General features: G+C 40.2%; 1 protein-coding gene across 1 annotated transcript in view; it reads right to left on the bottom strand.

Annotated features, from left to right (window-relative positions):
• The window catches only part of ADARB2 (adenosine deaminase RNA specific B2 (inactive)), a 361,537-nt gene extending 347,983 nt beyond the window's left edge, over positions 1-13,554 (bottom strand). The window contains exon 1 of the mRNA XM_060003592.1: positions 13,455-13,554. Coding sequence (XP_059859575.1) covers positions 13,455-13,554 — 100 coding nt within the window. The remainder of the gene's footprint in view (positions 1-13,454) is intronic.
• Positions 13,555-13,802: the final 248 nt, after the last annotated feature.

Below are 13,802 nucleotides of genomic sequence, written 5' to 3'. Positions count from 1 at the left end.
AAATATCCTGTGCACAAGCACAGACACACACAAGGTAGTTCAGGATGTTCTCCTTTTAAATCCAGGAGCACAGTAAACAAAAAGGGTATTTAAGTATGATGAGAACATGTTAGAGCGTTCAGATTTAGTTCCAGGGTTACATTGAGTGAAGAATGGGCTTCATTTTCACCGCAAAATATTAACTAATTTGAGTATCACTATAAACGGTGTGCTCATCTAGACATACCTTTTTTGTGTGTGTTGTGTATGCAGAAGTTGTGTATGCAGGTGTTGTGTAGGCAGTGGTTGTGTAGGCAGGTGTTGTGTATGTACGGCACTAGGGCTTTCTATTTTTGTATTTGATTTTTAAAACTAGAATTTAAAATTTCCTCACCTCTAATATTAATTCATTGTAGCTGTTGAATATTTTTACCTTGTACAACAATTAATATTTATTGTGGAGCAAATATGTATTATTTAGATATCTGAAAAATGAAGATAAAAATGAAAAACGTCTGAGTTGGTTGAACCATCTCTAAGGGTTTCTTTAACCTTCAAATCAGATAATTGTGTTGCTGAGGCTATTTAAGCAAATGAAAGCACAGCTGTATATAAATATTTCTCTCTCTATATGTATTTACATATATGCAAATACATGCCCACAAACACATGTTCTTACACACACACACTCACACACATTACAATATCATGAGCTGGCTTCATGCTCTTCAGCATCTTTGTGAAAACGGGAAGCGCAGACCCCACAAGTACCTCACGTCATGCTCCACGTCACGCTCCATGCCACGGCACTCACGGGCCCTGGTGACGTTCTCTGAGATGTTTGCTCAGGGGTCTCCAAGTGGCAATGAGCCCCTCTTTCCCAGAGACCACGTCACCTCATCCTCAAAGTTCCCTCCTTCCAGGGACCTGCATGCTCAACTCCACAGCAGGACGGCAGGTCCTCACCAAGAGCATCTGATTGAAAACCACAGGATCCAATTCAGGTTCTCTCACGACCCAGCTCTCTGCAGTAGCCACTTGTCTCGGAGTCTCACTCCCCTCATCCAGAAATATCCAGAAATAAAGAGGATCTTTAGTTAACCTCTCAGTAAGAAAGGTATAGAACGGTTCTAGTCAAGCAGGAGAAAGAGCCCTCCGTGGGGTGTGTGTGTGCACGCGTCTGTGGGATCCTCCCACCACTTACGCTGTGGAAGAGAACCCTCCTCGGAACATCACGGTTCACACTACCTTTAAGTAGAAATGGGAATCTTCACGGGGCAGGAAAGGAGGACACAAGAGGCCGAATAAGATAAAATCCATGTAGGTTTACATCATCAGATCAGATGGCAACACTCATGACAAAATAATCAAGAAAAAATATTCTGGACATTATTTAATCAAGTCTAACGTTAGTCCAATTCTACAAGCATTTCTCATCCACCAGAGATTTTATGGTTTATATACTAGAGATATCATGGTGATGAAAATGGAACATGAATTTTCTGGCCCTTATTGAGGTGGAGGTAATGTTTCTGGAAAGAGGGCACTGATAACCCAACAGTGTGCTTTAGTTTCAGGAAATGTCTCTAAATGTAAAAAGAACAGTGCTTTCTGCTGTTACGGGCCGAGTTCTGTCCCCCACACATTCACACGTTGAAGCCCCAATCCCCAGGACTCACAATGTGACTGTGTTTGGAGATGGGTCTCTAACGAGGTGATTACGGTAAAATGAGGTCATTGGAGTGGGTCCTAATCCCATATGACTGATGTCCTGATAAGAAGAGGAGATGAGGACACAGACACACACAGAGGGAGACCATGTGCGGACACAGCGCGAGGCAGGCCTCAGGACAATCCAGCCCTGCTGACACCCTGACCTCCATCTCCAGACTCTAGGACTGGGAGAGAATAAATTTCTTTTGTGCTGTTGGTTACAGCAGCCCTAGCTGACTAATATACTCTCTATGTAGACTTTTTTGTATGGTTAACTTAGACTGATAAGTACAAAAAAACTCCTCTATTCTACATTTTATCTTAAAGGTTCATTTGTAGGTCACCTAAATATGAAGATGTTTTGCTAATCACTGAATGACTGTATATATATGCACACATATATGTACGTGAATGTATGTGAAATATATATTTATATATCTCACAATCTTATGGTTCAGATATTGTTCCTACTTTATAGATAAGTAGGTGCAGCAGAGAGAAATTTCTGGAGTAGAACAGTGTAAGTGCTCAATAAATATTAGTGACTAATTTTTAGTTCTTATTGTCTATGGGCCAAATGGGCAGTCGGTTGAATGGCCTCAGCAGAGCTAATTTACACGTGACTAATCAAGACAATCTTGTTGAAAGCTCAAGAGCAGAGTATCAACTAAATGAATCTTTCAGGACTTGTCCTCCCTTGTGTTTTGTTAACCTTTTGGGTGAGGCTAACTTTCTGTAAAATAGACACATCCAGGCTCATGAATGTTTAGTTCATACGCTTTTCCTGGGATGTGGGTAAATTCAATATCCCCCCCTCCTGGACCAGGGAGTCCAGTGATGTCACACCAGGAGTATCTCACACCAAGTTCCTATTTATTTTATTACAAATATATACAAACGGGATGTAGCGTTCAATCCATTGTATGGTTTCAATTTTATCAACTTGCATTTTTTATTGTTTCCCTGATGTTCAAGTTTGGAGACTTTTCTAAGTATCATTATAGATAAATATCAAGTCCTAACTAGTGCAGCCAGCATCACTGTAGCCAAAGTGAGCAGACCACGTAAGTCATGCACTAAAGAATTTTATCTCCTAGTGCTATACACACGTCACCTGCTTAATTAATGTATGTGAAATAGAGAGAGAGAGAGATCATTCCAAGGTCATCTAATAGGTAAGAGATATGAAAGACCAAGAAACATGCTATCTACACAAAAACAAGGGACAGGATCAATGGCTCATCTTTTCCCCAACATATCTTGTGTCCACAGTATTGAGTGGACATGGTGGTGGGAACGCCTCCTATGACTGCTGGGATAAGCCCTGTACCTACTTTGCATCACCTCCAGGCAGAGAGATGCCAACCGTCCCACAAGTTAGACGCCTGGTTTACTCACTTTCTCAGGCTTGGTGCTAGGCTTCTGAACTACACAGATGCACACAATGTTTACCCTCAGCCATGAGGACAGAATGGAATTTTGTGAAATGAGAAGCAGGATGGTGGCTGAGTTTGGGGTGGTGCCTGGTCCTGTCTCGAAGGAGGAGTCCGGGCGCTGGTTGCAGGTAGGATCAATTCAAGGACACGTGTGCACCCACGAGGCAGGAGGGGGTGTGCCTTTGTGCCCAAGGTGCAGGCACAGGACGGAGAGGTGGAGAAGAACTCCTCAGGGTCAAGGGTAGGGGGGCACCAGTCTCACTGAGAAGCACCTTGGGAATTTGTCTGGGTCTGAGGGTTGCACCTCACCCCATCCACACGAACACCCACGAGCGTGACGATCATTGGTGGGGCTGGTTTGGCAAATGGCAGAATGTGCTTGCCCAGCTTCCGGCGGGGGGACTGTGCACTATCTCTTCAGCATGGACTATGGAGAAGCCAGGGCCATGTTCAGATGTGCCGTCTGGCTCTTTCAGAACATTTTCCAGAGCTTCTGTGACTGCTTAATCCCTGCCATTTAGCACGATGGCTGACACATAAAGATGTCCCATAAATGTTTGTTGAATGAATACATTCAAATTTCCATAGCAATGGCTTAAAAATAAGTCAGTCAGTGCCCTTTATAAATTGATTCTGCAACAACCATTTATTGATGGTGTACAATGAGAGAGCCTGTGCTAATTTCTGGGACCACACCGAGTACATCTGGCCCCTTGAGAAATCACCACGCACAAAGACAAACGCCCGCCAATCAAACCTTCAGACAATTCCACAAAACAAGAATGGGAGAAGCCACATCCTTCCCTAGCGGTCATCACCCCCAAGGTAACATGAATATCATCCCACTCACACCCCTCATGTGGTTTGTTCCCTGCTGTAAATTGTAGCAGCTCATGTGATCTGTACCCAGTCTCCTTAGAAAAGCCTCCCTTTTACTACATTCTGATTATTTCTTTAAACAACTCATTTCAAAAAGGAAATCAACTTGCTCAGTGAATTTTAATTGAGCAGCTATTATGTTTTGACACTGCGGAGGGGATAAAAAGGCTTAAACCTACAGGAGTTTATATTTTAATGATTTAGTTTTTATACAGGAGGTTTCACCTGCAATGATAAAAGAAATACAATAGAAATTCAATTTTGTAAAATATATGCTAATATTGGGTATTAAAAAAAATTCCCATAGGACCTAACACTGTGTTGGGGTCCTGGTGGTCTGTTTTTGTTCCCTGATTTTACATTTGTGTGTCTATATCCCCAAATCCAATACAAGCTCAGAGAGAAGGAGGACCCTGTCGACTTTTTTTCTTTCATCTTTTTAGTTCCTAGTTCTTTGCCCAGTCCAGAGTAGGCACCCAAGGAGACACAATTGCAAATGAATAAAAGGTACTCACACAGGTCCAATACAGCCCTTGTTTGAATACATATGCAATGTTTAAGGCAAACTGCAAACAGAGCAGAACTGGATCTCACGTCCCCTACTTTTCAATCAAGAGCCCTCTCTGTTTTGGAAGATACAGAAAATATGCAGGAATATGAACTCTGATCAGAGCACAGGAAGAAAGACATCTGTAAGTTATTCTCTCTCTACTGTCCCTTCTCCTTCTGTTCAAATCCCTTCATACCGCCATGGTTTCTGTTTCTCTCATTTTATGATGTCAGGGGATAGATTAAGTCTTATTAGAGGAAAAGACAAAAAAGATTTATTTCACATCTTTATGAAATTTTAAAATTTAAAAAATGATGTTTTTCTCAACACTAAAAAGCATGATCATCAACCAAGTTCATTTTTTCACTATTTCTCAAGGAGTTCATGCTCTCAGGATTTTTTCTATACTTAATTTTTTAAATGTTTATCTAAAAATGAGTATATATTAGATTTCTGCTTTTCCAGACAGCTGATGGAGAATCTTTTAATATCTCAATATTCATTATTTCAATAAATGCTTATATGTATTTTAAATCTTGAGTCTGTCATCTGTATATATGTATATATTAACAGTCTACAGAAAGTGCAATTTTTAATAACTTGAACTCTATTCATTATCTACATACAAAAGCCCCAAATAAATTTAACTTCACTAAAAAATACTTGTTTCTCAAGTGACAACAATAAAATGATATGAACTCCACATTTTTTAGATCTAAAATGAATAAACTTATCATACTAAATGCTTAAGAAGAAAATATCTCCCTGGATTTCAACCAGCCCTGAATAGACCCCCCTGCAGCTCTGAGAAGGGCTGGTACAGTGACACACATGCTGCCACCAAAGCCACCGTCAGGGGGATAGTATTTGCTCTCAGTTCAGTATCGTTCAAGGGCTGTCAAAGTTACTATATTTCCTGTTCTACTGTCTTAAGAGTATTTTTAAAGCTATTATTTAACTTAGGGACAAAGCAATGATTTTTATTTCAAATTCACTTCTTCTTTAGAAAGAAAATTAGCAGCATGGACTCATTTGAATTAAAAAAATTTCTCCTTGAACCGTATGTTTTGAATTAAAAAGTCACTTTCTGTTAGAATTCTGTTAGAATCCGGATGGTCCTTTACAAACTTTCATCCACGGTGTGAATATTTAGAGTTAAAAGACAAATAAAATATCTTTATGTCTGTGGTTAAAGTAGGCCTTCCATGCTTTTATTCACCTTAGGAATAGTAAAAGGCAACATTGTTTTGCTCAACATCCAAACTTATAAAAAAATCTTTTAAAATTGTACATGGCTGGCAGTCTCTGAGCTTGTGCACCTTTATGTTTCAGTCCGAGCACAGTCTACTAGAAAGAGAGCATGTTTCCTTTAAGGACACATAGATTCCACAGCCATAAGCCAAATGCAAGAGGAGCATCTGTTCCAGACAGGGATGAGTGAGCGCAGCCAGACGTGGGGGTAGAGGAGGTCAAAATCTATTTTGCTGACGTTTCTGTCACGTTTATTAAATTGGACTTTTCCAAAAGCAATTAAACTTTTAGGAAATGTTGCATTCATTTTTAAGAGAGGACACCTGTGTACTTCCGATGGACTTTGATAAAATAGTTTTAAAAGCAATTATTGGTGTCCTAGGTGTACACTGTGAGCTACTTTATCATGATTCCAAAGTCCTGCTTCTGAGAAACAGAACTGCCCCACTTTTTGTTTGATTCTAACAGAGAAAGTATTTGACTTGGGCTCCAGTTTCAGAGAACTGGGTCCCCCTCTGTCCTATTTTCATGCCATATTTGAGAAATCACCTAAGACATTATACAATGATGAGGCAGATCTTCTGCCTATCGGTGGTAGGAAACAAGAATTAGAGATTTCATCTCAAATAAATGGAGTGGCAAAGATTAATTAAATCTGTAAAAGTCTCCAAAGCACATCCTAGTTGAAGTATTTAAAGGAACACTTTCTATTATGTGCGATCACCTGGCAGCCCTGAGCTAACATCTGGATGTAAGAGTCACCTCCGTATAGTAGAGAGTCCAGAAAGGAAGGACGGCTAATATATTCTGAGCAATATTAGCTGTATTTATCATTCAAATGGTGAAACAGCAGCAGAAAGAAGCTTCAATCTCTTTTGTGAGAAAGTTCTCTGTGGGCACCATTATAAAAGCACTTAGTGGAATGGATGTAACCAGATTTTAGCAGGTAATTACACTGGAAATGATAACTGTCCTACTCCACCTTTTGTTTACACACCAGCTTCTCTCTCCAGTCCTGGGAGGTTTTGATAGTAGCCGGTGTGGACATGAGCTGGAACTTTTTAGCTGCAGGGCACAGCCCCTGTGACTATTCACGTTGGGGCTGTGTTAGTAGGTATACAAGCAGGACTGCTCTGTCTGCCTTCTCTGCATCAAAGCAGCCACATGAAGCCACCTCCAGTCCTGTGATTTTACGTGAACACAGCTTAAAAAAAGCTTTTAAAATTTCATCTCTTAGGGATTAAAAAAAAATGGTCTTAAAATCTAAAAGTCACCTGATATGTCTCTTCCATCTTAAATGCTACTCTTTATCATTATAAGTGTCCCATTTATTGGACACTATTTCTTAATCAAGCATAAAATGCCCTCTTTAGTATGAATATAAAAGTTATATTACCTGCTTGCTACTTTTTGAGATTTAAAAAATTTTTAACATTAACTTGATAATTTTCATAATTTAAAACAGATGATAGTGAATTTGTGTGTGTGTGTGTGTGTGCGTGTGTGTTTTATGACACAAAGGGACACTTACTAGCTGCTTTCTTACCAGAAACCAGATACTAGTTGTATTCATTCCCCATCCATGAAATAATAAAATGAAATTATTTTGCTACTCTTCATAGTTAATACCTGTAACTAAAATAAAAGATGACTAAATGTCCACAGTGTATGGAGAGAACTCAGGCACTCAGATTAACTCTTTATTTTCAAATATTTATCATTCTTAAGAAAAAAATCAGCTGTCTTTGCAAGTGGCCAAGTTTATTTTGGGGAAAACTACTGATAGCTTAAAAAGCAAACATTTCCACTTCTAGGTTGCCATTTCTTGGATATGGTTCCTGGGAAAATGGATTCACTCACAAATCTGTGGATGGAGGTTTAGGGCTCTCAGAGCTACATTTGCTGTGATGTTGCTTAAACATCAGGAAATCAGAGGCAATAGCCCCCGTCCCCATCCCTTTTAAATAAAATAAACAGGGAAATAAAATTTTAATCACCCAAGAGGGATGTTTGGAACCAAAGCAGTCACATATGCAAGTACAAGAGTCTAGGTTTTAAATTTCTCAGTGTGCCCTCCCCTTCTGTTTCTGGAAGTCCCACAGAAGGGTATCAGATTCACATGTGGATCAAGAATTAAGCAGGCGTTTTCCCCTCTTTCTGAAAGTAATGTCCCTTTCTTTGATAGTGATACATTCTTAAGGGAATTATAATATATTAATAGCGAGGAATAAACAATTCTTTTTGCATAATCCAGTATTTCACAGCATGTATTGCAGTGCAGGAGAACCATTTAACTGAAAAGACGGGTTAATTTGGCTTCACTATTTACAGAGACTCGACAACACGAAACAGGTCTTTGCTGCGCTCAGGCAGTACATGGCTGTGTGGCTTTTTCTCGTGATGTATAAGCTCATGGATACGCTAACACTCAATAGTCTGACTATTTTGTGAAGCACATCGTGCTTTTCATATTTCACTTGACGTTCACCTTGTTTTCTTTATTCAGTTTAGTAATGGCTAAAATAAGTGCTTTTAAAATCTTGCTTATCATGTGAAAATTTATCCTTTTAGAAATCTTGTTTGCTAGTAATTAAGAGCTCCATTACCAGTGCAGCATTTAGAGATAATATTTTTAAATGATGAAGAACAGAGTAGTATAATTATTTTTGGGTTTATGAGTTGTTCAAAACTGTCCATATTACAAAAACAGTGCTTTCATTTTCTAGCATTTTAGAAAAAGAAGCAGGCAGACATAAAAAATGCTCAAATGTTTCCACTGTCTTCACTCTGTATATATGTATATAGGTATACACACACAACTACAAACATCTATGGTTTTTAAATTGAACACTGAATGCTTTCAGAGCATAAGTTGTCTCTCCATGCCTCAAGAAAAGAAAAATGCAATTTCCTTATTCTACATTTCCTTACATAATGCTCTTCTGGGACAGCACTTCTGCAATAACCGAATCACCGCTATTTAGCTATGGATACGTGAATCTCGTATTTTTATTCTAAATTCAAGTTCACTCATCATATCTAATGCCCTTGAAGCAATCTCAAATTACTGCTATTACACGGGTCACTAGAAACCAGAAGTACTAATACAAATTTTAAAAAGAGAAAGGAAGAAGCCCTCACATAATTAGAGGATGGCGAACAGTTTCATCAATTTAATTTTATCACCTAATCCAGCCCTTCCTCTGGAGCTGTGGGTGAGCGAGGCAAGCGGTGAGCACGGATGCTCGGCTGTGATGCAGGAGTAAGTCCCCAGCAGCCAGGATGAGACCCGCCAGCTACTCTGCCGCCGCGGGGGCTGAGAGCCACGGGCCTCCCACCTTCATCCTTGGCCCATCTTTGTATTTCATTAGCTTTGCACGGAATTCCATTTCACAACAAGCCTGTGTCTGCAGTCCATCTGCTCTACTTATCCTGTTCCTTTTGCCAACTTTTTATCTGCATTTCCCCACGTTCAGCAACCGGCCACTCCTACCTCCTCATGATTCATCAGCTTACTTCTGCAGAGATTTACCCGTGTGTTAGCTTCCAAAATTCACCCTCAATTTTCTAAAACTCTCTGTAACTGATCCCCCTGGAACAGTACGTGAAATTCAAGCATTAACTTAGTTTGCCATCAAATGCCTCAAAAAGACAGGTGGTGTGTTGATGCTGAATTCAAGGGGACCGAGTTACCAAATGATTGTTTCTACAGCATTTAAAATAGTTCTCCAAAGTTCCCTCCCTTTCTCTGTTTTAATGATTGACGCACTTCACTTAAAACCTTGTCTTCCTGTTTACCTCCTGGAACCAACTGAATTAGTATCAGTACCCAATCCATTTCCTAATATGTTTGTATTGAAAGAGCAATCTTTTTTTATTTCCAGAAATTTCAGTCATTTTATACATTGTATATACTCATGGGTCAAATGTTAAAAACATTTTATTCACAAAATTCATTTCACGCCAACACACAGCTTCTTTTTGGAAAACTACTCTCACCAAAGAAAGATCAAGAGAAACAAAAGAGAATACATATACTATTTTAAAAATTAAAAATACACCTATGAAATTCCTCAGGCATATTACCCTGGAGGTATCCAACGGTCCAGAGATTAACTGATAAAAATTTAAGTGACTTACCTTTATATACTACACTATTTTGATGATGCTGCCTCTTGTGCTACCTGCTTGAGTTGATACTAATTTAAGAACCCTTCAACCTTTGCCTTTATTATTTAGGGTTAAAATATATACCTTTTACAATATTCACACATTCAATTCTTTTGTAATACAGGCAGACATTTCTCTAATACAACCACATAACAGACGTGGTTGTGTGCAATCACCCCACATAATTTCACCCAGAACTGTAAATCAGAGCACAGTCTCCTAGAATTCTCCGAGAGAAATGAGCTAAGTGGCTATTTTGTGTGGGCAGGCAGCAGTCAACTCTCCTAAACTACAAGAGCTGCCAGGGTTTTCTGAAAGTCTTTGCATGAAATAGAAGCAGAATAAACTGACGGGTCTCACATGTTACAGGGGAGGTGAACACTCCTTAACCACATGTGAAAAAAAAAAACAACCCTGTCCTTTTCACAGATTTTTTTTAACTGCCTGTTTTTTTCCCATAAAAACGTCAAAATTTGACATTTCTTGTTTGTACAGAAAACGTAAAACATTTATAAATAATTTCTAAGGTAAAGTCCCAACTAAAAAATAACACATGGAGAGAAATGGACAGCATTGGGTCCTAATAAAATAACAAGAGGATTGGTGGGTGGGGAGGTTTGCTCAGTATCCTTTTGAAAGTTTTTCTGAGAGACAAATGCAGGTCTCGGCTAGGTAATACCCAAAGTCATATTCTGTGACTAAGTTTTATTTTTATTTTTTACTTTTAACGATATAAACTACTTTCTGTGTGGTATGGTGACTAAAAAATACCTCCTACAGGAAAAAATTTTACTTCCGAGACTCTGGATCATAGTTAATAATAATGGGAGTATGGTATCAATTCTACACTCATACTGTAGCGACGGAGTTTTTATTTCGGAGCCCATAGATTTTGACAATAAAAAGCATAATAAAGAAATCATAACAAAGCCACTTTTAGAGAATACATATAGCAAGCCAATAGCACTTCGGCTGACAGCTCCAGGAAACTAAAAGTTATGATGCAGCTTCAAAATGACTCTTGTTCATTAGAACAGGTGGAAATATACTTGTCATTGGCCAAAAAAATGAACATTTATTTTAATTTATTTATTCACATACAAAAAGAACTCCTTCTTTGTGCTCACAATCAGTGGCTTTAGTTAGTACTAAGTAGAGCCTTACCAAAATTCCTTAACAGCCACCCATGCACGTGTGGATTTTAAATTGTGACAAATATAGAGCTTTATTATTAGATAAGCTTAAAAGCTGAGGCTGTGCTATTCAATTACTGTTATTAAGATTCATGAATATTAGAACATAATTTAAATTCACTATTGTCCTGATAGAAGAGGGAAGAAAAGCATCCGTAATAACTGGGAATTATATACAAACTGATTTATTCCCAGGAAAACGCAAATAAAGATTTAAAGTGCTCTGTCATTGCTGTTTTCTTTTCGTTTGACCACACACACTTACACTGTTAACTTTCCCCTAAAAAGTGAATACTTAGCGGTTTGATTTGACTCAGAGACCATGATAAGCTGTCGGCAGATGCCATAGGAAATTTCACCCCGCGGATAAACTTACGCATAACAGGAATTAGCACACACATCCTGATTACCCTTTCCCACTTCAGTTTTTGGCTATAAAAATTAAGAGACTTGGTATATTGAAAACAAAGCATATAAATATTTCATATAAAATTCATTCTGAATTGTCATAGTTAAGTTTATAGCCAATGAAGTCCTCCTTCAGATTTTCTTGTCTTCCTTTCCGAAATCAAATGCCTTATAAGCTGGCATGACTGACTTTTAAAGGTACAAAAAATGAATTTGGAGAAAGGCACAAATGTTCATCAGCTTATATTTTCTTTCTATAGGTTTTGCTTTATTGTAAAATATTATTCCAGGCTTTTCAATTTTAAATATACTAAATAAAAAGACTGGAAAATAAGAACTCTTGAAGTATACAAGAGAACGTTTCCTTTTTATCTCTTTTAAAAGTTATATTCATTATTAAATTCTGTGATTTTTTTCAATATCATTGTCACTTTCTGTTAGCATTATTTTTGGAAGACATTAACAGATCTGTTTCAGAGTGAAATTTTCAGGTAACAAAGTGAATAGCTGGCATTCATTTTAGCAGCTCAAGAGTTAAACTAGAATGACAGAATCACCCCCTTTGACACCGAAGGCTCTGAAACCTTCCTGGGAAGTTGTCGCCTTGCTCCCTGCCACCCTGACATACGAACATAATTAACGACTGTGTGCTATTGGCATTTATGTCTTCAAACCGCCCGGCTAATTTCTATTATTGGAAGAAGTCGGGAAGGACTCGGGGACTGTTTGAGAGCAGTTAGGAAAAGATGGGGCAGAAGTCCTCTTGGGAGAGGACTTACAACTTCAACCACATCTAACTCTGCACGCTCCAGCAGAGAAACTGGAAAATCTGATACATTTTAGTTGTGTCTTTTCAACTGTTCTTTATGGCTCTCTGGTCACTTAAAAAAAAAAACAACAAAAAAAAACGCCTTATTTCAAATAATAAGAACTGAACTTTCTCCTGCAGACTCATGATAAGGAGCTGCTGATAACAAGTTCCTCTCTGGGGAAGAGCTGGCAGCCCTGGAAGACTCCTTCCACGCTCCCGTGGAAGGGACACCGGCTAGGATGACATTTCAAGACCGGCCTCCTCTGTGGAGCTGGGCCGGCTGTGCACCAGCCCCTGTGGGAGCCCTGGGCTACTGATGGGACTAACTTCAGGTGGATCCTCTCCAAACAGATCGGGAACCAGGCACAGACACGATGGTGTGTCAGGAGCAACCTGTCATCGGCTGCTTTTTCTCCTTCTCTGGTTTGCAGTTTTTCTCACCCCTAACAAGCTGTAATGCCTGTTTCTCTTTTCATGTATTAATTTCTGCTTATTCCCCCCAGATAAGCCCTGTTTCTCTCTGCAGGTCCCCGTGCTTACAAAACAACGGGTACCACTCTAAATAGAAACTGTCAGCCAACGAAGGGACGCTGTTTCCCGGGTTTGCCCACTCCTTCCTCCAAGACAGTTTGCATGGAAAAGCTGGCACGAGGTCCCGTCCCTCGTTCTTAGGGATGCTGGCTTAAGAGAGGGTTTCCTTTGGCCCCCGAGCTAACGTTGCCTCTGCGAGGGTCAGAGGCAGTGCCGGTGGCCAGCGGCCAGGGAGTGCGAGTCCAGGGAGGGCCCGTACTCCAGTCAAAGGAACAGCCCCGTCCTCAGCCCCTCTCCTCTGCCTTTTGCTGAGCCCTCTGCTCCGTTGGTTCGCCACCCTCTCTGGGCTTGCGGAAGCCCCGGCATTTACAAAGGGATCTGAACTCCAGAGCCGAGCGCTCTGCTTTGTACCGACCGACATCCTACCAGCGTCCTGAAGTGAAGCTGCTGGAAACTGGCAAAGCCCACAGACAAGAGGAAGCGGCGCAGCGCGGAGAGTTCGCGGCAGACGGCGCAGAAAGCCGGCTCCTTACCTTTGCGCTTGGACCTCCTCCTCCTCCTCCGCTTGGACTTGCATTTCAGTTGACTGCTCAGCCCTCCGGACCCTCTGCTGGTCCCCAAGACCGATGCCATGGCTGGGACCCGGTAAGTGGAACAGGGCAGGAATCCTTTCTTAAACAATTTCACCTTTCCTGCTCTTGTCGCCCGCCGCCGCCGTCGCCGGTAAATGCGTCTGCAAATCAGGGAGCAGGTTCACTTTTTAGGACTGAGCACTCAAGCGCTCCCGCCCGCCCTCCTCTCTAATTGTTCTCTGTCACTTGTTTCCAGCTGGGCTGAGAGCCGCGATCTAAGCTCCAGTACCAAAGCGCTCTAGGGCCGGA

The sequence above is a fragment of the Delphinus delphis genome, chromosome 2, assembly GCF_949987515.2.
Source record: "Delphinus delphis chromosome 2, mDelDel1.2, whole genome shotgun sequence".
Classification (NCBI taxonomy): domain Eukaryota; kingdom Metazoa; phylum Chordata; class Mammalia; order Artiodactyla; family Delphinidae; genus Delphinus; species Delphinus delphis.
This window is presented reverse-complemented; position numbering and strand designations above follow the sequence as displayed.